The 26,306-nt window shown below is 42.0% G+C and overlaps 3 protein-coding genes and 1 pseudogene across 4 annotated transcripts; 2 read left to right on the top strand and 2 right to left on the bottom strand.

Annotated features, from left to right (window-relative positions):
- Positions 1–3,545: 3,545 nt before the first annotated feature.
- LOC125316159 lies at positions 3,546–5,056 on the top strand (annotated as a pseudogene).
- A 3,990-nt stretch (positions 5,057–9,046) lies between these two features.
- Positions 9,047–15,711, bottom strand: LOC115737915 (protein ROOT HAIR DEFECTIVE 3-like). Its single transcript, XM_030670329.2, has 21 exons — positions 15,707–15,711; positions 15,499–15,639; positions 15,342–15,408; positions 15,154–15,253; positions 14,836–14,906; positions 14,667–14,730; positions 14,520–14,585; positions 14,336–14,383; positions 14,195–14,257; positions 14,038–14,094; positions 12,853–13,011; positions 12,700–12,768; positions 12,486–12,577; positions 11,696–11,774; positions 11,317–11,482; positions 10,826–10,950; positions 10,449–10,714; positions 10,266–10,362; positions 10,016–10,171; positions 9,360–9,739; positions 9,047–9,287 (listed from the first exon to the last, which is right to left on the bottom strand). Exons 2-20 carry the CDS (start codon positions 15,515–15,517, stop codon positions 9,626–9,628), a joined length of 1,878 nt encoding a protein of 625 aa, XP_030526189.2. The 5' UTR covers positions 15,518–15,639; positions 15,707–15,711; the 3' UTR covers positions 9,047–9,287; positions 9,360–9,625.
- Positions 15,712–17,071: 1,360 nt separating this feature from the next.
- Positions 17,072–19,840, top strand: LOC115737918 (ABC transporter I family member 17). Of its 2 annotated transcripts, XM_048283507.1 has the most exons (5): positions 17,072–17,283; positions 17,411–17,492; positions 17,526–17,743; positions 19,112–19,299; positions 19,386–19,840. In XM_048283507.1, the coding sequence occupies exons 1-5, from the start codon at positions 17,244–17,246 to the stop codon at positions 19,638–19,640; spliced, it is 783 nt and encodes a 260-aa protein (XP_048139464.1). In that variant the 5' UTR covers positions 17,072–17,243; the 3' UTR covers positions 19,641–19,840. The 2 variants fall into 2 exon arrangements, with proteins under 2 accessions (XP_048139464.1, XP_030526192.1); XM_030670332.2 differs by having other exon boundaries at positions 17,087–17,283; positions 17,411–17,743.
- A 3,385-nt stretch (positions 19,841–23,225) lies between these two features.
- Positions 23,226–24,218, bottom strand: LOC115737919 (NDR1/HIN1-like protein 6). Its single transcript, XM_030670333.2, has one exon. The coding sequence runs from the start codon at positions 24,147–24,149 to the stop codon at positions 23,379–23,381; it is 771 nt and encodes a 256-aa protein (XP_030526193.1). The 5' UTR covers positions 24,150–24,218; the 3' UTR covers positions 23,226–23,378.
- Positions 24,219–26,306: the final 2,088 nt, after the last annotated feature.

Below are 26,306 nucleotides of genomic sequence, written 5' to 3'. Positions count from 1 at the left end.
GAAGTATGACTACATTTCAACTCTCAACTGGTACAATCAAACCTTCGAAATATGATTCGAATCATGAGTGATACTCATTAGTATTGTCCTTAAACTCAGATTCCAAGATAAATGGATCTACTATTTCAAAATGGACCATTTCTTCTCTTGTCTACTGCAACCCGATTATTTTCTTAATTAAAATAAACTGCTTCTTTGACCGTCAGACACATTGGAAAAACGGAGAATCGATCATACGGGTTCCTCTACAACAACTTCCCGACGGCGCATATCGGAAAGCTGGTGTGTCGAGTCACGTGACAAAATCGTGCTGTTGTCACGTGGTTATCACGTGACAAGCAGAGAGGTTAAAAGGGACTGCGACGGCTGCTATTGTTATAGCAAAGTCCTTCCATCTTCAACTTCCATGGCAGATCGTGGATTACGCTCGACAAGTCTAACTAATAGTCATGTATAACACAGCAAATCAGAATAAGGACGTAAAGCATATGAGCATCAAGATGCCATCAACAAGCGAAAAGGCACAGTGAGTACGAATGGCAGGGAGAAGCTCTTATGGCGGTGATAATGTCTGCAGCTTCCACGAGAGAAAGAGCTAGGAAAGGAGAGAGAGAAAGAGAGAGAGGACGTGGTGAACCGTGTACAAAAGATGGTATTTTCGTTTATCTCCATCGTCTGATCAATTGCTGATCAACAAGTGCTTCCAGGCACTTGCTAAATATTTAAATGAAGAAAGATGGTTACTTTCAATGCTCTCTCAATTATGTACAGTAAATGCAGTAAAAATGGTTAACAAATATCTTCTCTACGCTTCTCAACAGGACCCTTTTTATTAATTTGCACACTTCCATTAAAATTCTTGAAAAAAAAAAATTCTTAATCACGCCCCTCATATTGACTACAATTTTTTCTTTTTCTATTTTTTTTATCTCGCCCCTTAGTATAAAAGTCTACATCCATCACATCCGACATACGCGACACCGTGTTCCCGACACGGCAAGTATTTGATCGGAAGCTTAATAAGCACGTCTAGAAAAACAAAATAGAGCGCTGAACCACGCCGAAACCGGAATCCACCAAGACTTGGTGAAATTTTCCATCCGGTTGGCCCCATGCTTGGCCATTTTTGTGAAAACAGATGATCTTCAGAAGAATCAGAACCATTCAAGGATAGACCGCGCCGTGGGCTGCTCAATGTCCATCCATCCTCTTACCTTGTCATCCTTACATAAATCGAAATAACCTTGCACATGCTTAGGAGCTAAATCACCACTCCTCTCGACTGCTCGTGCTAAGTCTGTCTTACTAACGCAAAATGACATTTTAAAAATAATAATAAGTCTACGTGGGCTGCCATGTGGACTTATACACTTTAAAATAATGTCATGTGGACTTCTATACTTTAAAATAAATTAAAATAAATCAAACTCAAGTTTAAAAATTGGCTAAAAATAAATTCGTTTAAAATATAAATTGTACTTAAAATAAATTTAAATTTAAAAAAAAAAACCTTAATTTTTTTTTAAAAGGAGAAGACCTTACTAGGCGGCGAGGGATGTAAGACCTACAGCCTAGCCGCCTATCTGCAACTTTTTTTTTTTAAAGTTTTATTTTATTTTGTTAATTTTTAACTGAATTTTTCAGTTCCAAATTTTAGGTTTTTATTTATTTTAATAAAATAATTAAGTTTGTATTTTTATTTTTAATATTGTTTTTTTAATTTTTACCTTTTTTAGTTGCTGATTGGACCTCACCGAAGCCGTATCGGCTTGAAATATTAGTAAAATAATGTCGCATTAGATTTCTAGCGGATCAAATCGAACTTGGAACTAAAATGAGTTTTTTTCAATAACTTAGTACTTAATTGATCCGAATGAAACTTTTAGCACCAAAGCAATTTTCATACATAACTTTTGGCCTAATAGTGTCCTTTTCCCTTCACTAACATTCAATGCCATCACTAATCACAAATAAAACACACTAGCAATGGAATTCAAGAAATCATACCTTCAAACATCACAGGAAGCTGAAACAGCATCCGGACCTTAATTCTTGCATTCAAGGTTGCAGACGTGGCAACTCCACATTCCTAGGGCCCTGAACCTCTCTCGTTTGAGATGCATTTAAGGTTGCAGACGTGGGCATTGTCGTCTGTGGAGATTTCTTGCAGTCCGATGAGTGTGTCCGATTAAAGTGCTAAAAAAACACGTCGCCATCTGGAGGAGGGGGGACACCCAGTTCCAATCACTACTCACAACGCACCATCCGTAATTTCATACTAATGAAGAAAATAAGAATATGTTATTATTTTTTCAAAAGTTCAGATGTCATATTGCACTTGTTGTAAATGTTTAAGGGACCACATTACATATGTTATGTCATTATTCTCTTAAAAGTTCTCACTGATTTTTTTTTTTCTTGGGAGAACGAGAATTAGGGTTAAGCAGGCTATATCACGAGTCCAATCCACCCACGATTCGTACAGCACCGTGGGATGGGTCTTGGCAATAGGGGTGATCGGTTCCCGGTCCGGTTCGATTCCCCTCAAGAATCGAGAACCGGACCGGTGGTTCCGGTTCTCAATTTTTCGGAATCGGACCACCGGTCCGGTCCAGCTTCCCGGCGGTTCCATTGAATTGAACACATGCCAAAAAAAAAAAATGTACCATTCTTGGACGGTCTCAATCTAGAAAATATAGAGACTGGACATTAAAAAATTTCGAGTTCATTTAAGGCAAAATTGAGAACTTTTTGCAAGATTGTTTCCAAAATGCATATGGGATTCAAGCAAAAACGTTCTCCCTTTAGATCAAAAACGGCCCGGGAACCGACTGAGGCAAGATCGAGATGGGGATTTTGTTTGGAGACTAAAAAGGCAAGATCGAGAAAACTCCATGCGCATGAAGTTTTCTTGATCAAAATATAAATAAATAAAAAAAATTGATCGGTCCGGTCCGGTCCGGTCCTGGCGGACCCTAGAACCGGGAACCGGACTGCTCCCTCTAGAACAAGGAAACCAGACCATCGGTCCCAGTTCGGGTGGTCCGATTTGCGCACCCCTACTTGACAAGGCTAAAGTAAAGCCCGACCTCGACCGAAGCTAGCCGTCCTCAAAATCTCATCTAGAGGACCTTTCCGCAGAATAAAGTACGTGTATCTCGTCTACTTGAGTAGACACTCGAGCTTTAGCAAGCGCAAGAAGGAAGAGAAGACAACTTCTGCTCTAGCAGCTAATATTTTTGGCTCGAAGTCACCGCGTACTTGGTCTTGAGCACTCACGTTGGAACGCAAGATTCAGAGCGGAGAAGATTAAAGTGGAAAGAATGATGAGGGGTGGTGACTGGTGAGGGCAACACCATTGTTGTGGACTAGGCAGAGAGAATGCAAATGCCGATTCGGAAGCGAAATGCATTCTGCTGGGGCCAGCCATCTTGTTCCTCGCGGAGGTCGGTGTGAAGAGCACAGCAGGGGAGAAAGTGACGCTTCTTCGTACGTGAAGCAAGCGCCGTCATCGTCCTTGGTGCTTTACTCTGCCCCCAACCATAATGGGCTCCTCGATTTCTGCGATTGTCTCCTCCAACGGTGCTGCTCAGTTGAACAATAAGGAGACGTCCACTCCCGCACCATCGTCTCCGCCACTTCCGGCTCCGCAAAGGGTTTGATAAAACGCCCGCCCAGTGTAAGTCAGATTTTCTTTTGTGGAACTCGATCTTCAGAGCTTATATCTCTCATAGGCATCGCGAAGAAGCTTGGGAGCTCTATGTTAGTATGTATATGTATGTGGGAAGCAAAGACAAATGAAAGATGCTAGTCAATTGTTCTTAGAAATGGACTTCTCCAATTACATCGAATGCAGAGTCTGGAATATGCAACTAGGCTTTTGAATCATTCTCCTAGCTCAAGAAATCAGATAGATGTTCATTGGTGAGGCCTAATGCGATTAGTTGGAGTGCTGTCATTGATGCATTTGCTGCTGCGGGGAGAGGGAGCCAGTCTTTGGAACTCTACAGACAAATGCAGCTTGCCAACATCGCTGGGAATGCTGTGACCGTTTCTAGTGCCTCATCAGTTTGTGCAGAGTTGGGGCACTAAATCTTGCTAGGAAAGTCCATGGCCATTAATCACAACCTCCTAGTGGCGGGCAGCTTGATCACAATGTGCATGAGATGTGGAAGCCATAATGAGGGGACCCTGGGGAGCAAGAAACTTCATGTCAACGACTTAATCTCTTGGAACCCAATGATTGCAGGGTGTGGAATGCACAGTTTAGGAAAAGATGCTGGGAGATATTTTTTGGAATGGTTGAAGCTGGATGTAAGCCAGATGAGGCCAGTTTTGTTGCTGTTCTTTCTGCTTGTAGTCATGCAGGGGTTGTTGTCGAGGGTCGAAATCTTTATGATCAAATGACTAGATAGTTTTGAATTGAGCCGGAGATGGAGCACTATGCATGTGTTGTCAATATGTCGAACTGATCTGGTTCCTTGCAGGAAGCTAGAGAGAAAGCAAAACCCATGCCATTGACACCTAATGCTTGTGTTTTGGGAGCTCTTCTTAATGCTTTGTAGGATATATAGAGATACCAATTTTGCGGAGGCAAATGCCTCGCACGGTTTTCAGCCAGAATTCAGAAACTATAGGAAGCTATATGCTTCTCTCTCTCATTATGCTGCTAATGTCCAGTGGGATGATTCTGCCCAAGTGCGGATTTCTGCCAAGGAGAAGGGTTTGAAGAAACTCCCAGGCCAGAGTTGGATTGAATTGAATAAAAAAGTCTCTATGTTTTCATCCAGGAGTGCCATGCAGTTGGGTATGGAGGATGTTTATGGCATTCTTGAAGGATTGACTTTTCAAATGGGAGCAGAAGACATTATTCCTGCATATTAATTAAGGACGAGCAGTAATACAAAGCTGATGATGCTTACTTAGTCTCTGTTCATGGAATTGCTAATTTCTTGACCCATATGGCCAACAGATTATTGGAAATTCGTCTGGAGTCTTTAACAGATTTAGCTGGAAGAAGACAAGAAAGGTTTCAATAACTAAACTCAGAATTCTATTCATCTAAACTCAGAATTCTACTCATCGTTTAGATGCTTCTCATGACCAGCAGTGATTGGTCTGTGGAAAAGGTTTCTCTGTACCGAGCTAACTGAGCATACAGTTCTGGTCACCTGTGATATCACTGTTATTGACCCTTAAAATCTAATTGAAAGTTTCAGCCGCATTGCTGCCTCATACTTTGGCAAGTCATGCTTGTCTTGGCCTTCTTGTTCTCTCGTGTTTATATTCTTCTCCGATCCTGCACGCTCTGCAATTTGTTCCAATTTGTTGCTGTTCCCCCTTTGAAACTCTTGCGGATCATGCATTCTGCATAACTTTGAATTGCTTTGCTCGATTCTCTGCACTGAATAATCGAGTTCATTTTGAGCACGTTTCAGTTACTGCGGTACCAGACAATGGTGATTTCACTTCTCTAGAGATTGCAAAGAACTTTGATTTCGCCTACTGTTATCATCTTCTTGGACGAAGTAGCCCTTTTATGCTTGGTGGAATTGATTGTTCCAGGCATTACTGCGTTAGTGTCCGAGCGTGTTTGTTTGTAAATTGGGAAATGTTCATGAGTGCCGCTAGGCAATTGCTGGGCTTTGCATTACCAGGCACGACACCTTGACTTTCTTCAGAGTCTGATTACTCTCCCTCAAGCACGTTGTTTGTCGTGGCTTGATTGCTTTTGGCTCTTAGAGGAAAGTGGCGTTTGATGCAATACCTATGCAAATTAGCAGACATCAGAGGCGATTGACGCAAATAAACTGGACAACTTTTAGGCAGCTTACTGTGGGCAGGTAGATAAATTCTTAGGCATTACTTGTGCTAGCGAAATTTGGGAGCTCCACCGAAGGTTTCTTTTTTTTCTCTTGGGAGGCACACGTCTTGTGTGATTGTCTCAGTGGTCATTGCTTTCTAATGCTGATTGCTAACTCCTTACCATTTTGCTGTTTGCCCGAAACTTAAGTGCACCTGTTAGTTTCTCGAATTTCTTACATTTCTAATTGATGAGGGCTTGAAATAAACTTGCTGTTGCCAATTGCTAGGCTGCCTGTCCATGCAACTTAGCCTGCTTGTTGTTCGGTACATGATATTCCCTGGAGAATGAAATTTACCCGCCCCCTAATGTTCAAGCTGAAGAATGGACAGCAGTAAAGCGATTGTTTTAGATGTAATGTGACGTTGTCCGTTCCTTGTTAGGTGGGAAGCTCAAGGATATTTTAAGCCACACTTTGATCGAGGTACTGGTCCTTTTGTCGTTTCAATCCCACCGCCTAATGTGACCGGTTTGCTGCACATGGGGCGTGCAATGTTTGTGACACTAGAGGTTGTCACTGCTTTTCTATTAGTTGTTGTTTGTTGATTGAGTATTCGTTGGGTATGCTAATCAGGCGAGACTTGCCCTCCACTTGCATTGATTTGACCGAAGCAAAATCATGGCATTTTCAATTTTATCTTATTTGCTTATAATATGTTCCAACCGTGGGTTTTGCTCATTGCTGCTCATACTCATATGAGGAGCCAAAATTTTGGCTTTTTGTCTTATAGTTCATATCACTTTGAATTTGTCGATTTAATACGAGAAAATAGAAAAGCTGACTATGATATAGTGGCTAAATTGCTTTTATGACTGACGTGTTTAGGATATCATGGTTACGTACCACCGGATGAAGACAGAACACTTTGGGTTCCTGGAACTGATCATGCCGAATCGCTATCCAAGTATGTCCCCAAGAATCTCCACGTCGGCAAGAGGATATTGCTGATGACATCTATGATCTCTTTTCCGTCAATATGCCATATTAGCCTTATCATCTTTGAATTTTAGTTAATTTCGAGACGATCCAAGTTCACATGGATATTCAAACTCATTTGCCAATTGGCTTTGGTACTATTGCAGTTGGTAGTTGAAAGAATGCTTGCATCTGAAGGAATAAAGAGGGCCGACTAGTGTAGTGGTGAGTTCACCAAATGTGTTTGGAGATGGAAAGTGAAGTATTTATGCTTTTTCGACTGGTATCTTCATGTTTTCGACCACCCAAAAAAAAAAAAAAAACCACACACACACACACTAGTTTCTTCTTGTTTAAAGGATTGCTTCTACTAAGAATTGCTATCGGTTTGTCTTTTCTTCAATTGATTAATTGCTCAGCAATCACTTACAATGATCGTATTTATGAGTTTGATAGAAGAATGTAAGCGATGACATTTACTAGCACAAGAAGAAGATAACAGGATTAGCTAACCTGGCAGCTAACGGGGAGTTTCTGTCCTTGGTCTTTGTGGATCTTGGTCAAGCTAATGTGTGAAACATTCCAAGTAGAAGTGTGGTCAAAAGACTGACACTCGAAGGAGTTAACGGGCACCTGCATAAGTGGTCGAGAATGTGTCTCATTTGACACGCCGTGCAAAACCTTACCAACTGTTGATATGTAACACTTATGGCTTGTTTATTTTAGTTGTTAAGGGATCTTGGTTTTATAGTGCTACATGTAACTAGTTAAAGGGGGAGTAGCTGGTCTTCGAAACTCCCTTTGCCCTAGCTTTCCAATTGAGAAGCTTAATCGATTAAGTGGAGGAGGATAAGTGTTGACAAGCACATCAATGAAGCTTGCAAACAAGAAAGATGAGATACTTTAACATCCTATCATGTGCAAAATGGATGGAGAATGACAATTCTAGTTGAAGAATCAGGAGTAGGACGAGGACGCTAAATTGTATTTCCAATGGCATGTGGCTTTGGCATCATGCTACAAATCCCAATAAAAAAGTTTTAGGTTACTTGGTGGAAGAGGATACACGCGTATAATTTCAGAATATAAACAGTCGACATGCTTTGACATTTGGATGTACGCCATGACTCTATCGTACCAGAAATTTCCTTGCGTCAAAAGAATTTACTGTTCTTTAAATTGATTGTAATGCCTCCCATGGAACCTCATTTAATCATTTTCACTCCATGGTTGTGAGACAAAAACTACTATTTTTGACAACTTTTAACTGTGGTGGTAGCCTGCATTTGCTATTTTCATAATTCAGCATTGCATTTTCCGTAATACTTAGAGATGAAGATGGGATCATGCGATTTCCATTTCATCTGTTTGAAGCCTATCTATGGCCAGCAAAAGTAACGGTGGACCTAGTTGGTGTTAAAATTAGTCAGTGTTCTGCGATTGGTAGTCCTGTTGTTGTTGTAGATGTTCTCTTCAAGCACCAATGCTGACATTAATGACGTGCACTTTTTCTATAGTTAAATTTTTATCACATCTTCCCGTAAGCAATTTTTTTACATCCTCGGGGGAACCATAACGAAGCAGATCAAGAGGCCCGGTGCCTCGTGTGATTAGTCCAGAGAACGCTTCACCCTTCACGAGCGGCTAAGTTGTAAGGCAGTTTTTAACCAAGTAGAATCGAAAGAGAGAAAAGTTCTGGATGCTTTTCTATGCTTGCTCATATCCTATGTAAACTATATGAGGTGTTAAGCTATGATGTTTGAGATGTGAATGAAAGTCCTTCTATAGTTGTTCTCTTATAACTCGTATTCTAAAGTACCGTCCTTCATAACATAACAATGGAATTATGTTATGACGTAATCACTGAACTGCAACAGAATTTCTCTTAAGTGCACTGAGTCCAGTTCAAATTATTGTGCGTTTCCCAATGTGATACTTATAGGAAACTGGCAACAAAAGATGATAAACTCAATAATAAACTGATGCAGATTGAAGTATACTTGTAGTAGTAGAAAGTTCTTTTTACCTGATGCCTCGACCGAGATAGATGATTCCTCAATAGGGTGCTTCAACCAGGTTAAACGATAGGCTCCCGGGTGGATGCTCTCCTCAATATCCATGATATTCAATTCTTGCTGAAAGTGAGGGCCATTACATCTGTTTCCATCTAATTCTTTTGCTCCTTGGTTAATCAGGTTCGCGCCCACGTTTTGATTTCTTTATTCTCAGGAAACTTGTCTCAAAAGCGTGTGTGTCAGTTTGTCCTAAGAAATCCAGCCAAGCAAAGAGAAATCAATATTCCAGCTATTGAAATGCAAAAAAAGGAAAAAAAAAAAGAAAGAAATATATATAATGCAGGTGAAAAGATCAGGCAGCAGCCCCAAAGCAGCAACCAATGTATAAAGTATTTTCTCTACTGAGGAGTTTTTATCTTTCTCCTATCTCTCGTGTTTGTCTCTTAGGCAGGTTCTCATACTTAAGAAGCAGCACCACCATCTCTCTCAACCCCTGCATAAAAACACATGTAAAGCGACGAAGACGAACACATTCTACAGCAGAAGAATTTTAAAAGTAAACTACCTCATAAGTTTCCGCATTTCATGATGCCCCAAAAGCAAAAACAGAACACATTCTCCAACAAGTTATTAGCTCCATCCGCTGCTTCCTGATAATTTTAATAGATAGCAAAAAATCAAAATATTGATAGTCTCAAACTGGCAAGCAAATCTTCTTTCCTTTCCTTTTTTGTTGTGTTAGTGTGCATGTGTTTGGGGTGGAGGGATGATGACATGGCATTTTAGTAACAATAATGTTGTTTGCACTACTAAACATCTTTCAAGATATTGCTATCGCACCAGAGCAGAAATTGCTCGGTTGACAATGTACTCAGTCTCCGTCATAAATTGACTCCACAATAATTTGCACTGAAGAGGTGTGATCAATGTCTCTGATGAAGGAACCTGCAATTAAACTGTGAATAAGTGCTCTCAGAGCAATAATACATTCTATGCAGTTTGAGGTCTGTACATTGGCCTATTTCTGCACAGCTGCAGCATCAATCAATAATCTGACATGTTTTTTTTTATTAGCACACGTAATCCAATTTTCACAAGTGCGGCAGATAACATTAATACTAGTATGCCCAATCGGGCCTAAACTCTTCCATCAATTTTCATGAGACAAAAGAAGGTGCAGATCTATATTAACTGAATCAGCACAATAAAAGCAAAACTCACCCCTTCCCATGTGCTTAAAGCCAAGGGATCTACTGTTGTAATGCTCCGGTCAGTGGCATTAGGCTTGGTGCTCAGCAACGCAGACAAACTTCTCTCGATGTTATCTGTCGCATCATCCAAACGCACTGCCGCCATCACTGACAGCAACTCTAATGACTGCAAGTGTCATTGAACCATTTCAGTATAAGATCCACAAGCAAGCAAAGAGAAGAAACATGCAAAATATTTGCCGCATATAAATTTTCCATACTTCCAAATGAGCAAGTTTTGTTGTTGCTCGAATTTCTTCTATCCCTGTCCAAACTCTTGGCATATTGCCAGCTTCATGGTTGAAAACTGTTACAAACCTGGATAGAAAATGAAGCACATAAGGATATGAAGAGGTATTGGATCCAACCGACGAGTAAATCACAAACTTAAAGAGAGTGCCTACCGGTCCCTCATGCAGATGAGGACTCTTCCAGCTTTTTCCCTGGCTTTCGCTTCAACCACACTCCTTGCATAATTTTGCATACCCGAAAGCACTGTTTTCTTCCTCTGTTCATCCATCTGGATATCAGAAAGGGCGCCAGAAAAAAACCCAGTTACTTCCGATTCGATCGCATCCGAAAGAATTCTCCTGATAGTCGACCAGGTTTCCCTCTTAGCTTCATCCAAAACAGCTTCCACTGATCCAGACAAAGCTTTATTCAGGTTTGCCTGCAAAAACATAATATAGTTTGTGCAGATCCCATCTGCCACCATTAAGTGAAAGGGGAAGAAACCCTAGAATCTCGAGAGAAGAAGAAATATCTCTGTTCATTATGCTACCTCATATGCTTTTGTCCGCTCAGAGAGCTTGGCAGCAAGGACTGAAGCAACATGGGCATCAATGTCACGCCAAAGCTTCTCCCGTACCCCAGATGTATCCCATTTGGCTTGTTCAATTAAGGCATCTGTTAAAAGTATGATATGAAACTTATCCATGCAGTCGATGGTAAAATTCCTCTAATAACAAGTCAAAAGTAAAGCATGGCATAAACCTACAAATAGTTTCCCAAATGCCCAGAGTGTTATTTACCAACAAGACCATATTTTCACATCAGCCTCCAGTCTCAGACACAAACCTTCATTTTTGACAGATAGAAGTAAAACAACTAATAGGCCACCAAGGGAGTGCAAATGTAGTAGAAGAATCAAAGAACCTAAAAGAGCTTAGTTACAAAACAAAGCACGACGACAAACCTTCATTCTTGGCCTACTTTTACAGAGCATTAAGTTTACAACACTAGGCCAGACAAAGGCATGACAAGTTCCCGTACCTGCGCATCCTTTGTCAAATAGAGTCATATAACACTGAGTGCATTCATGAGCAGCCACAAAAAACCCTTTCCCTTCATTCAAAGCCTTATCAAATGCTTCCTTGAACATGTGTAGATTTTCACACACAATGTGTCCAAGCATAGATTGGAAAGCTGGTCGTACAAGCTGACGATTCACACAAAACACAATAAGCAACATATGATAAGTTAACAGACGGTCTCCCTGTGTAAGCTAACCTCAAATGAAAGCATCATGACCGAAATAAAAATGTGTCAAAAGGGAAAAGTATTTCCACGTTCCAAGCAGCTTGAAGTGGTAAGTCATACGACCGAAAAATGATGCACTTTCAACAAGGTAAAATGTCCAATAAATGCTTACTTGAAGTAAATTTTCTTCAAGCGGCCCCCGCATCGAAGATCTAACATTCTCGTCATAATATGCAACCTCCCGGTCATACCTAATAAGCAGCACAAGAACCTTGATAAATAAAACGTGCTAAAAGGGATAGACAAATTTCTAACCCAACAGAACATAATCTTCGCCCACAAATAAAACAAGGAAACATCGCGCACATAGCAGGGTCCATAGCTATGACCAAATTAAGCTAAGCCGTCAGCTAGGCAACTGCTACAATGTAACTAGCCATTACTCTCCTACTATCAGGAAAACTGATCAGTTAAACGCGAAGATGATTGCTCAAAAGCAACCATTGAACAACCAGCTGAAATAATACTCAGATTGTGAATGAAGGGGGCCATTTCCAAACTGATCACTTGAACAGAATAGCAATCTCTCATCTACACAGGCTAGACCTGAACAGCTATATCTCACCTACTCAGGCTAGACCTCAACAACCAGATAGTATATATATATCACAGAAACAAACTTGTACAACGTAAAATTAAACAATATGTACTTCAAAAAAAAAAGCCGAGGAATCCTTTGTGTTCGCTCTTTAAAAAATGCACTTGTTCGGAGAAAAGAAAATGCTCCTAATGGCCCCACTTCATGTGAGCCAGGAAAAACTTAAAGAAACAACATTCACATAAGTAAGAACATGAAGCCGATTGCGCTGGATAACCTTAATGTACTTGCATTATTTAACAAACATAAAATCCAGTTGCTGCACCACCAAATGGAGTTCATCAGACAAAATTACTTATCTTACCCTGATAAACAAGCCTCAAGAATTGAACTAAGTTTCTTTCCAAAACCGGGAACTGGTACCGACTGCACAGCTTCTTCAATCAAACGCCAATCCTAACATGTTCGGAGGAGTTCGCCCAATCTTAATATGCGTAAAGATAAAATGCATCCGCTTGCATTTCAAAATAGCAAAACAGACGAGCAAGTTCAATGTCCAGCAAGAACCAGATCGATACCTCATTTTCAGTAAAACTGGAATATATTTCGTGGGCAGTTTCTTCACATAGTACGGTAGCAACCATGACCTTAACATGGATAGCATGATGCGTACATTAGCATTCTCATTATCAACAATATATCCAGTTGCCTTTCCATTAATTAACTCTCACATTGGGTGCAGGCAAGTCAAGGTCCTCATTTTCCTTAATGACCTTCCACAACTGCTGAGTACTCAAAGAAAATCCCGAACCAGGAACTACTCCCTTTCGATCTCCTACGAGCCCACCAGTTGCGCTAGGATGGAAGAACCGCTGTCTAAGGCTGGCCACCTTTTCGTCCAAGGGAATTCAACCACATGCAAAAAAATCAATACAGATAAAAGGCATAATCCATTCGGAAACCAATGCTCCAAATTCCACAAAAGAGCAAAGGAAGATGAAATGGAGTATAACATCAACATCAACATCACCTTTATCCCAAACTAGTTGGGTTCGGCGATCGATAAACCCAAAAATCAATAAAGTAAAAGCAAGACCGATTGAGAGAAAAGAAATAGTTATATAACAATAAATATATAAAAATAAAAATATATAGGAAAAAAAGACTAAAAAGGACAGTTTGGAACGTAGGACTTCTACCCCTCCACAATGGTAATTGCTTCCCTCCACTCCGTCCTAAGACAAACCGTACGTCAATCTTTTTCCCACTTCATTGAATCTTGTTTTACGACTTTCCCCCAGGTAAGTTTCAGCCGACCTCTTCCTTTCTTCATGTCATGCTCTCAATAACAAATTTCTGTTCTTAGCGGAGCATCTAACGATTATAAGAAAGAGTGAAATATAAGAAATAGCTGTCAATAACGAGAGGCATTTCCACAAATACTCCAAAACTTATCACTTATTAGGACTAAAGTTTTGTCTTAAACAATACTCAATAGCCGATTCGTTCTTTTTTCTTTTCATTTTTTTCATGAAAGAGCAAACCTGCTCTCTTAAAGAACATATCCATCTATTGGGTTTTATGGGACTATGGGAGTACTGTGGTCCACCAATGTAGGCTATCCCAGTCCTTTACCAAAGAAATAACTGCACTTGGCAGTTACTTGGAAGAAAACATCAAAGGAAAGTTACTTGGCAGTTTCGCACGTCTGTTCAATATGAGAAGAAGGCATGAAGTTTTCTTCTACGATGAAAGAAAAACCAGAAAAATGCTTCTCTCTCAACCGTCGTGAAGGAAAGGGCGCCCACTGCAGCATTTAAAAATATTGTCCAAACACAACAACAAAGCCAACATAAAAACTGGGCAATCGTACTCAATATCCAAATATTCTTCCATGTGATGCAAGGTAGGTATACCTCCTCTTTAAATTGCTCTTCCTCCCATTCATAACTAGAAAGAGCGACAACCTCAACCTGGAAAGCAGAAAAGAGTCATCAGGATGAACTTCATTATGACAATTAGAGGCAAAAACAAATTATAGAGAGGAACACATACAAGCATGGAACCACCTACATTAAAAAATTCACTGAGAGGAGTTTCCGCGTGCGCTTGTGGCTTAGGAACTGTGTCCCATATCTGCAGGCAAATACTAAATGAAACCAGGAAAAAACCTTACAAAGTCGATTTTTCAACAGGAAATGCAATAGCCCTCACCTTCTGCACACGCTCTCTCAATATAGGTTCCATTGTTTCCAGAGGAATCTGGATAAAAAGTAAAACCAGAGCGCATGTAAAGAGAATCAATTCAGATCGGTGAAACTTACCAGATGCAGCCAAAACAAGCAGATAAAAACCATCACAATCCAAAATGAAAACATGATTAAGTAGAGGTACCAACCCCTTCTTGATCCCGTATTACAAACACTAGAGTTGTTTTCCGAGAACTAAACAACTGCATCATGGCCTTCAAGAAGAGTCACAAATCATTGTTAACTCTTAGAACTTAACATTTAGCTTGTCCTAAACGCAAGAAGACAAGATATACCTGGAACACAGTTTCCAGAAGAGGCCAGTTGGCAGCTTGGTAAAGGCTAACTTCATGACACCACCTATGAAAACGATGCTTAAGGGGGCACTAGGAAAATACAAAAGCAACAACCTCGTAGAGAACATTGCAGAAACGGTATCTCACTAGAGCAAAGCAAAAGACTCACATGTTTATGAGCACTGTATCGGAGGCAGCAAAAGCGAAAAGAGCACTCTGCTTTTCAAAAGCAGTATCATCCTGAATAAAGATGAGACCGGTTAAGAAGCTGAGAGAATGCTAATTGTAAATTTCAACGAGCGTAAGCTACACAGAAATCGATCTTCTGGGTTAGTAAGATGGGCCAAGACATACAAATGTGGAAAAGGAAGATAAGATAATACGGGAGGTACCAAATAGAACTTATGGATGAAGCTAAGTCGCTGAACATGGACAAAATAAGCTATTATATCCCCATGTAAAATCATCTAGGAAATGTACTACTCACTTCTCTTTCCATTCCATCACTCCCCTCCAAGTCCATAACCAGAGTACACGGTTCAATGCCGGCAGCTTTGGCCAGCCACACACCTGTGGTGGTCCGGAACCTGGAAAAATTACGAAACTGGTTTTAGACTCTGGTAACCCAAATCCTTCATTAGAGAGAGTGAGCTACCAGATGGTTTATAGACATGCCTCCCTTGGGAGGCATCCATCTCTCTAAAGTTGGTGCCGAAGAGTTGGTTTAACAAGGTGCTCTTCCCTGTCAAACATGAAACAGGACAATAGAATAAGTTTGGCGCTTACAAAAACTTTTGATGTAGTCAATGTTATAGGGAAAAAAAGTACACACCGCTGCTCTGAGGACCCATTATGGACACTACGTTGTAAGAAAGGCCACATTCGCTCACGTTGAGATCATCGATCAGATTCTGTAGTGCCACGATGTCGAATGTCCCGTCGCCGTGTATGATTTGGGTAGGAGGAGAGCTATCTGAGGAATACACAGACGAGTTTGACACGCCAGCAAAGCATCGGAGGCATGGGATTCAAGAAAATACCGGTTGCTGATGGCTTGAATGATCGAGGGAGGCCCTCGGAAGCAGTCGAAGAGGAGGATGGAGCACCTGATTGAGAAGAAGCGTTGTGAAGAGCGAGTTCAGCAATACGAGTAACCTGATTAAACTCGAATCAAGCGACGATACTTGAAGAATCGAGCAATTACCCATGAAGATCGATGGAGATCGAGAGAGAGAGTGTGCGTGTGCGTGTGGGGAGCGAGCGAGGGCGCGAGGGAGTGTTTGAACGAGGGAGGAAAAGAAGCACAATGCGGCGGCGGATATGCCCATGGTATTTTTCATGGCATTCGAAATTAAGGAAAATAAAAATCCTTCCAAAATGAGATATCATCTGTTTTAAGCTAGGAAATTAGTTATCCAAAGTGATTCGACTCAAAGACATGGGGATCTCCACCCATCGATCGCGGACATTCTCGATCGCCACCTCCTCGAGCACTGCCTTCGACGCCGATTCTGATTGATTGGCATAAAGGCCAATCAAACGGATACATTCGTCTACGGAAACAACCAATCGAATGAAGAGTCGGTTCGAGAAATGCGACCTACTCGTGCAATGCGATTAAAACTCAAGACAGTCTAAATCGCCCGAGAAATTCATTAATGAAATTCAACCATGACTAGCCTAATTAATCTCTAATTGTCCTCCTAAGCTACACGTCAAAAGTTCGAATGCGTAAGTCATGCAATTAGGGCATAGAAAGCAATCAATAACTAAGAGCATAAGCATTAATTAGGTCCTTATTTATGAAAATGAGAACATTTGAGGTCCTTTTTTAAAATTTTTCCTAAAAAAAAGGCCCAAATGTCGCTCAGATTGGGCTTATTTAACACATTAATATTACTTTTAATTTTTAATTTTTATTTAATATTCGATGAGCCCAGTCCACACGAAACCCAAAACTATAAAATAACCAAAAGAAGGCCCAAACCCAAAACTATAAATAAACGAACGGAGCCCAAGTGAAAAAAGCTTTAATCTAAACACGCTTCAAAAGAGAGCAAATGCATTAAATGAGCAAGTGGATTAGAACCTTATCTGAACACACTTAAAGAAAGAAAGAGTAGATGCTTTAAATGAGTAAGTGGGATTAGGCAGAGAAAATTCCCATGCTCTTCATTGGTACGGTACTACGGATAGTGGGTAGTTAGTACTGAGTGGAACCGGGGTGATCCCCCCTTCCCCCAGAAAGCGACTTCGACGTGTTTGTCAGCACACTTTAATAAAGCGCCGACGTCAGACCAAGGACCGCAAGAGTACGACAATGCCCACGTTTACAACCTTGAATCCATCTCAAGTGGGGGAGGTTCATCCGGTGAACGAATATCACTCCACTGGTCAATCTCCTCCCCCACAAGAAATCGACCCCGATGGAAATACTGGGTCAGGCTTCATCGGTACTTAGTTTATATGCTCCTCTGAGAATCCATCAGAAAAGCAAACATTTACGCTACACGCAGAGCCTACAAGAGCCCCTCCAACTTCCTCTGACTTCTCCATCTGGGCGACAGCGAAGCAACAATGCTTGCAGCTTCAATCCATCAACCCGATCCATCTCCGGGTACGCCGAGTTCGCCTTCAACTTCCGTTTTTCTTGTGCTTTTTCGATGGTTTGATGGGCCGGAATCTTGAAAAAAAAAAAAAATTTCTGTGGGTGATTCTGTGTTTTGTGGCGAACCCCTTTTCAGATGCGCAGGCTCAAGAGCACTTGCTCGTCGTGGACGTGGACGACAACGTCAAGGATGACCGGGCCAAGTTCGAGATCCGAGGCCTGACCAAGGTTTCCGATGCTGAGGTCCCCATCCTGAGCGGGATCAACCTGGAGATCCCGCAAGGGAAGGTCGTGGGCATCATCGGGCCGAGCGGGAGTGGCAAGTCCACGCTCCTGAGGGCCCTGAACCGGCTGTGGGAGCCGCCGTCCGGCACCGTGTTCTTGGATGGCGAGGACATTAAGAATCTCGACGTGCTCAGCCTTCGGCGGAAAGTCGGGATGCTGTTTCAGCTTCCTGTGATGTTTGAAGGTATAATTTTGTGGAATTCCATTGCTGGTGTGTTGTATTTGTGACTAGTGATGGCATCGAATGTTAGTGGAGGAAAGAGTGAGAAAGTTGTAGTTTTTTTTGTTTCCTCTGCCTTCTCGGTGTTGTGAGGGATTCGGAAAGTTGAAGTCGATTCATTCATGTCATTCAGGATTTTGATTATCATTCTTTCAACATGTTGAGATTGATTGATAAAATTGGTATACAAATTGACATGGTAACTTGACTTCCTTCCGGAAATCATCAAGTGTTTCCTGGCCTGCATTTTGAAGTGATCATCTGTGAATCAAGGGATAGAAAAAAGGCCACACATGTATTATTTCCCAGGTGACTGTTGCTGTTTATATCAGGCGTTCTTGGTGTTGCTACTGGAAGAAAATCGGAGAGTTTCTACATCAATATAATTCAGACTTGTTATTGAGAACTATGATCTTAACAGGATAAATAGAGTTTGCTTTTGATGTAACTTTCTGCATTGAATAGTATTCTCTGCCTATAAGAATTCACAATCGAAACCAAAACGACTAGTTTGGCTGTCGTTGTGACGGGAGATTAATGTCAAAAGTGTTTGTCCCATCCTTTCTGTTTTGCCTTTTTGGATAAGCTTAAACACTGCAAATCCTTCACATGACTTCTAGGATTTGCAGCTCTCAAATGAGGGAAAATTAGAAGTTAAGAGGTGAATCCAATTGAGGCTCAACTAATCTATGCTGTTGCTGGTTCAACTTGTTATTTTTTTCTGGTCCTAAACAACATGCAAAAAAGAACCCAAAGTCCTCTATATGATTCAGAGGCATATTGATTCTATCTAGTACTCTTAATTTTATGCGAATGTGGTCGAGTGGTGTCAATCCAAGAGCAGAGATGGTATTTCCTCAACTGCATAGAGTTCTTAAATTACTTGATTTCGTCTTACTGATGTGAATTGAATATCTGTGGAGCGGAAGCTAATCTGTCTTTGGTGGTCATTTTTTGCCATGTTCCCATTCAGTAACACTACAAAGTCTTGTCTATTGCATCCCAAGTTAGCAATGTGAATTAGAATTCTTCTGGCTTACATTAGGTCTCTCGCTAAATTAATTTATGTCGACTTGAGACCTTCTGTGCACCGAAGCTTTATGGGCTTGAAAGGTGATGGTTCTTTATTCTTTTGGTGTTGGAGGGGTTCTCATTTTTAGGAAGAATAAAGCTAGACAACAGACAAATGCCAGATGAATAGATCTAGTGGATTAAGTGAAGACCAATTGTAGACGTACAATTCCATCGATATGATTCTTCTAGAATCGCGTTTTTATGCCGTGCCACTGTCTTAATATTCTCGAAAGCTTACATCAAGCCGCAAACTTTCAGGCACAGTTGCGGATAACGTCAGATATGGACCACAACTGAGGGGGAAGAAGCTGAGCGACGGTGAAGTGTACAAGTTGCTGAACCTTGCCGACCTCGATTCCTCTCTCTTCAGCAGAGGCGGCTCAGAGCTCTCTGTTGGCCAGGCCCAGAGAGTGGCACTCGCAAGGACACTAGCTAACGAACCCGAGGTGAGCCAGCATTTCCCATCTTGTCCATCGAAAGATCATGCATACTCTCATTGTCGATAACTAAAGGTGCTTTCTTCTCAAAAAAGGTTCTTCTGCTGGACGAGCCGACGAGCGCGTTGGACCCAATTTCAACCCAAAACATCGAGGACGTGATAGTGAAGCTGAAGAAGACTCGAGGATTGACTACCATAATAGTTTCGCACAGCATCAAGCAAATTCAGAGGATTGCCGACATAGTTTGCCTCCTAGTGAGCGGTGAGCTGGTCGAAGTTTTAACTCCCGATCGACTCTCTGAAGCCAAGCATCCCATGGCACAGAGATTCCTTCAACTCAGCAACTGATGTTTCCTGTTTCCGACGTATCCCATGGCGAACAAATCATCCAATGCAGATTCAGCATTCTACTTTCTGTGATTGGAGGTCGGTAGACTCGAAAAAGCTCGCTTTATGGAACTTGGTGGTGTAACTAAGTCGTCGTATTCTCAGTCTTGATTCTCTTTAATGTCATAAAGAGTTGTGGAATGCAAGGAAGATTGCGTGAAGTCGATTGACAGCCACTCGCGGATATGTTTGTCGCCCTCTCGGTTCAGGGAGGCGCTAATGTTCATCTTGCCGGACAGAGTCCTCGTGAGCACACAAAAGGAAGTGCATCCTGATCTGATGTAGCGTGCAATTCACAATAGTCGATGGGCCCTGAACTTGGGCTTGGAACCAAGCCCCGGCCCATTCTGACATCCTTTGTTCTTGAACGTCCATTCAAATACCCGAAAATGTAATTAGGATTCGATAATTAAGATTGCGTGAAGGTCCATTGTCCTTTCCTCTTCTAGGCTACTGCTCTGGCACTCGTCGAGGCGGACTCTGTCGACTGAGGCTCAAAGGTGGCCGTCATGCCTGTACAATTTCGGCGGCGTTGAGGCTGAAGCCATCAACTACAGAAATAGTGCACAGCGCTTCGTCAAGGTGGCCACAGCAAACACGAGTTGTGAGCTCATCAAGGACGCTCTTGCGAGGAAGCCGCAATTGAGGCAGGAGAGGGCGCGGAGGATGGTCCTCCAAGGCGTAGTGGGAGGAAGAAGGAAGAAGAAAAGAAAAAAAATGTTAACATAGACAAAGAAAGGAAGGGAAAAAAAAGAAAGGAAGAAGGAAAAAAAAATAAACAAAAAGGATTTTGGACGAAAGTGCCCCAGATCATATTAAGATTTACCTTTCGACCAAAAAATGCATATTAAAATTTAACTAGTAATTAAGCATGGGGCCTTATTTGAGACCAAATTTGTCGTTTCATACCTTTACTTGAGATAAGGTACACTATCCTTAGTTGAAATTTTCCCTAATTCAAAGTCTAGCATTATCATAACTAGCATCATTCTGCATTAAGGCTACATTTGGTTTGGCATTTTGGGAAAGCCTTCGAGGAAATGCTAAGACTTTATGTTAAATGATTTTTTTTCGAAATGAAAATAGTGTTTGATAGAGTATAATTGAAAAGTGCCTTAGTAATCAACTTTAGTCTAAATGTTGTTTGGGAAAAATTAGACATGTAAAATATTTTATGTATTTCATTTTAAATAGACCTATCAAAATGGGTTCTAAACCCATATAATAATCAACAAGCATTTAAATGGGTAATAAATGGGTCATAACAAACTTAGCAGACCAATATAAATGGGTTATAAATTGATCCATTATGAACCCATTTATAATCCACCTAAACAGCCAATTCAAAGGTTTCTATCCTTTTTTTGACTTTTTTTTCTTTCTTTTTCTCTTTTTTTTTCTTCTTTCACTTATCTTTTTACATTTTTTTTTTTTTTTGCTTTCTTTTTCCTTACGAAGCCGGCTAGGGTTGTCCCGTCGGCCGGTTGCCAATCACCTGCCGCTGTCAATTTATTATGTGGTTGTATTGGTCTATGATCTACACCTCTGAACCTTTAAACCAAGCACCACCATCGCTTGTTCTTCCCGTGGCTTTCCTCCTCCCCCTTTTCTTTTGATACATGCGATTCTCTCAACTCGAGGTGTTCGAGATTGGGACGGTTCGCCGTCAAATTCGGTGTTCTAATTGGCGAGAGAATGAATCAAAGCGTTTTGAATCGGGATCGTGCATGGTGCGACTATTCGTCGATTTTCTCTCCAAGTTGAACTGGGCATTCATCTAAAGAATGAGGGAGAGCAAAATAACAAAATAAAAAGAAAGTGAACGAGGAGAAGAAATAATTATTTTCCAATATCACCCTCTTGTTAGTGGAAAACCTGGAGCAAGCTCCTAGCATGACTCCCAGCGTGGATGGCTACTATACCAGCCTACCAAGTAGTCGTCTACCGAAGTCTACCTAGGGTCTACCTTCCCCGCCTACCGCCCCTAAGTTCCTTCCGAATGTTTTTCTTCTCTAGAGAGAGGGAATACATAAATAACTTACTGGGACATCACTCTACCATATCAGGGAGTACCTTCCCCTGTCTCTCTTTAAACCTTTTAAAGTCTTGCTTAGGACCTATTTTCCAATACTCCTACAAAGAGAGCTCTATGAAGGATCATATCAACCATGAACGATCTAATCTTTTCAAGAGTCATTGTACAATGATCTTCCTACGATCTCGAAAGTTAGTTCACAAGTACACGAGGAGATCCGAACCCGCTATGGCGGAGATGAGTCGTAGATGTTGGTTGAAGAGGGGCGGGCGGGTGGGCGGCGGAGGTGGGGGGCCCTCGCCCATGACATTGGACGTTGCCTATGGTTAGCAACCGCTGGGCGGCCGTCGCTGATCTTAGAAGAAAGAAAAGAAAAAAAATTAAAAGAAAAGAAATTACAAAAACTCGAATAAAACAAATAAAATCACATTTTTAAAAGAAATAAAAAGAAGAAAATTTATATTTTTATTTAAAATTAAATGTATAAAAGTATATGGGATGGGTCGGGTATGGGTCAAAAAATTCATACTATGCATAAATGAATCATAATGGGTCATTGGGTTAATTTGGGTCGGACTATTTATTACCCAACCCACCCATTTGTCAAGTGTAATTTTAAACAAAACAAATAAAAAAAATTACTTGTAACCACTAGATGCCGATAAATCGGATCTAGCGTCAGCGATTGTCGCTAAGATCGCACTACCTCAAGCAATCTCAATGAGGCCCGCTAGGGGTCATGCTACCTCATCCTTGGCGAGGCTCGGCATGGGGGCATGCGGGGGTAAACCAGAATTTCGAAAGTTTAGCGACGGTAAAGTAGCATTCCAAAAACGCTTAAAATCCAAGAACTTGCATTAGGCCAAGGGCATTCAAAGGAGTTTGGAAATGCCAAAAGCTCTAAAAAAAAAAGACAATTCCGAAATTTTAGAGCTCCAAAGGCACCATAACATAAGTAGGCGGACATGAGCATTTTGATTCCATTTCTTTTACAGCGTTAAACGGTACGGCGAGAAATGAGAAACCGAATGGAATCCGCCCCCACCGACACAGGCTTAAAGCCATCTCCACACTACAAAAAATTCATCAAACGCGTCGGACGGCGAAATCGAAGGTCGCACTTTCGAAAGTGACGATCCATTCGGACATCCAGCTTGTCGCGTTCCCATGCCACGCGTACGCCAATCATTGGACGTCTCCCCGAAAAATCACCATTCCAGTTTTTCAATAAATAATCCAAAACAGAAGATATAAAATAATAAAAGGTATCCAGAAATAAAGATAATCTTACCAACCTTTTTTTTTTACAATTTAAGAGAAAATCAATTTTTTTCCGTATATTTGGGCAAAGTGAACGAGACTCGAGGGCAAGATAAGAACAAATGCAATCGAGAACAAATCAATCTTTCAATCAGCCAGCTGTTTTCCCCCGCACAACCAAGAAGCAAGAACTAAGCTCCAAATCAGAACCCAAAAGGCAAAATATAAAAGACAAAACTTCTATTTACTCATTCAGTGCCCATTTTCCTTTCTCCTAACACCATCAATCGCCACGTCACCAACCACAAAAATGCACACACACAAAATAAATAAAAATGAACATCGTTTTTGGACAAGTTTTATATTCTGAGAAAAATATAACCACAGTAAACTTTTTTACTCTCCTAAAGCGTCCAGTGCCAGATCCTGACCCTCGTATCCACCTTGCACTTCGCGTTCCCCGTCGCCGCCGGCGTCCCGGCGGCCGGAGCGGTCGCCCTGATTCCGACGCATGTGACTCGGATTCCGAGTCTCGGCGTCTTCAGGCCTCCGATCTTCACCTTCACCTTCGTGTCCAGCCTGATCTTCAAAGCCAGCCCGTTCTTGCTCTTCAGACCCGACTTCAGCGAGCTCGCGGAACTGCTGTCCACTTCCTTGCCGTTGCTCCCGATCGACGCCTTCAGCACCGTCGTGTTCTTCTTCCCGTGCACGAAGGACGGGATCGTCGCGTCGCCCAAGGGGACGTCGCCGTCCCCGCCGAGGACCAAGACCGAAATCGGGCTGTAGATGTATACGAGCTTGCTGTTGGGGTTTCGTGCGGAGACTGTGAGGTCGAACTTGGAGTTGACAGTGGAGGACGAGGAGGTGACGTTTATGTAGGAGACCTTGAAGGAGGTGACGGTGAAAGTCGGGAGGTGAGGGCGGTAGAGGACGTAGAAGACGGCGGCGGCGACCGCAATTAGGAAGAGGAGGACGAGGAAGGCGACGGTGGTCCAGAGGCAGCACCGGCAGCAGCGGCCGCGGCGGTGGCTCCTCTTCTCAGGCTGGGGGCGGTAGGTGGAGCGGGCGGCGCCGCCGTAGAGCTGGCCTTTGGTGGTGGGGAACGAGCCGTTGGCCGTGGCGCCCGCGCCGTTGGCGGCGGTGGGTTTGGTGGAGGAGAAGACTCTGTCGGTCATGGCGTTTGAGAGAGAGAGAGGGGGGATGACGATCTCAAAAGAATGTGATTGGGAAGGAGACAAGAGGGAGGTAGAGGGAGAGAGAGGGAGAGATATAGCTGTAACCAGTGAGAAGGATTATACTTCACTCGACCAAGAGAGCGCGTGTAGACGCGTTGGCGTTTTCGTTTGGTGGATTCCTGCAATTTCAGAATTTTTTTTTTGTATATTCAGGGACGGAATGTATATGGTAAAAATAAAATTATAGGCACGGCTCATTTCACTTTTGTTTGTACTGCCAAAAATTTAATTCTCCCTGTAGAAATTATCTCCATAATCATACGGACGCATGGCGTTGAGTCAGCATTTTTCTTTCATGACGAAAGACTGTATCAACGGCCGGAACATTCCTTCAATAATGCCTAATTTAGCTAAATTTAAAAGCGGGCGGCATATTCGTAACTCGCCAATCGAACACGTGACGGGCGAAGGAAAGCTCGACCAACCCGTAAGATCAAAAAGAAAAATCAAGGTAAACTGTGAAGAACCTAAATAGTAATAATTAAGAAATCATTGCAAGTCCAAGTACAAAATTGGAAGAGAAGTCTCGATCTTTTTCCTTACCCCCGACGATGACTCTAATCTCAATTGGTTCCAACTCGGATGCTGATGAATTCGAAGGCTGTAAGCACCATTATATAAGCAAAACAAGGCACTAGATTGAGTGGATCAAGAGCGAATTTAGTTTGGTTTTCAAGATTAGAAGAAGACCCAACATTTTTTTTTTAATCAGCTTTGATTGCAGTCAAAGTCAAAAGGGTATTCGATTCAACGTCCCCAAGTCCTACCTCGAGCTATTGATAACCGACCCGTTTCCGGCAACAGAGCAATTACCTAACACCCGCCCCTAAGTTCGATTTAGGGCAAACGAGCGTGCATTTTCGGACCAAAACGTGCCTAAGTGTCCTAAGGCTTGTACTTTGCAGCATTAAGAATGTGGTAGCGGTGTGGAAGGTTTGATCTGCAATGGTCTACAAGTCAGAATCGTACTCGGAGTTACGTCATTTCCCACTTCGTGCCTAATGAATAACGGGCCTCGTAGATAGTAGAGTCTAGAGACAGCTTTATTGGAAGTGTAATCTAATGGCTAACCACCAAGATGGGTTGGTCAGGCGACAAAAGGGTCAATCTGCCTTCTGTAAGATCACAGGATTCCATTCACGAACCTCAAAAACGAGTCGGGCTGCGTTGTTAGCTGTTCGTGCGCAGAGATCTTCTTATAAATGCCGCGCAACTGCGCAAGCCAATTTCGGGACTTTTAAATTGCGGGCAGTGAGCAGTGAGCAACTAATATGGACTAAATTGAAGATGTTAAGTATTATACTTCCAGTACATAAACTAAATTGAACATATATCAAAAGTTCAGAAATCACATTGAACAAATTAAAAGTTTAGATACGACATTATATATTGAATTAAAGTTTAGGCATCAAATTGAATAAATTTAGAGTTTCAGGGATCACATTATATATTAATCAAATTTCAAAGATCATTTACTTCATTTAATTAATTTATTTGTTTCGCACATAGAAGACGGAAGATGATTACGGGGTGGGGGATGGTAACGCAACGAAGTTGCAATTGGGGAAATGCAGATTTGGGGCGAAAGGGAGGCAACATGTCACCCGGTGCACCTAATTTCCGAGTGGGAGTGGGACCCCTCAACTCTCTTTCTCTCTCTCTCTGTCTCTCTCGAGACACCAGCTGGTGACCATAAAACACGTGTGAAAGTGACGAGCGACCTTCCATCCTCATGAAGTGGGAAGCAGGCCCACGTCCTCCGCCTTTTGCATGGCCCTGTGGTGGGGGATCCCACAACTCGCTCGATCACCGCCGTACACCTGTCCTCCACGTCACACCCCCCGCCCGCATCGCACGTTTCAAAATCCGTGTCGGCTCCGCGGCCAAAGCGCAAGTAATGATCAATGATGGGGCTCTGAATTTTGTAGCGGCCAAAAGCGGGGACGGCGACGGCGACGGCGACGGCTGTCAATCGTCCCGTATCGGATTACGAGGATTGACGCCGGACGTACTCTACGGACTGGTTTTTGTACAGCGGTTTCAAAATTGAACTCCTAAACACTTTTTCCGTGGCCAAATTTCCTTAAAAAAAATCTC

Source organism: Rhodamnia argentea, chromosome 8 (genome assembly GCF_020921035.1).
Source record: "Rhodamnia argentea isolate NSW1041297 chromosome 8, ASM2092103v1, whole genome shotgun sequence".
Taxonomy (NCBI): domain Eukaryota; kingdom Viridiplantae; phylum Streptophyta; class Magnoliopsida; order Myrtales; family Myrtaceae; genus Rhodamnia; species Rhodamnia argentea.
The sequence above is the reverse complement of the archived record's forward strand: the minus strand, read 5'-3'. Positions and strand labels throughout refer to the sequence as shown.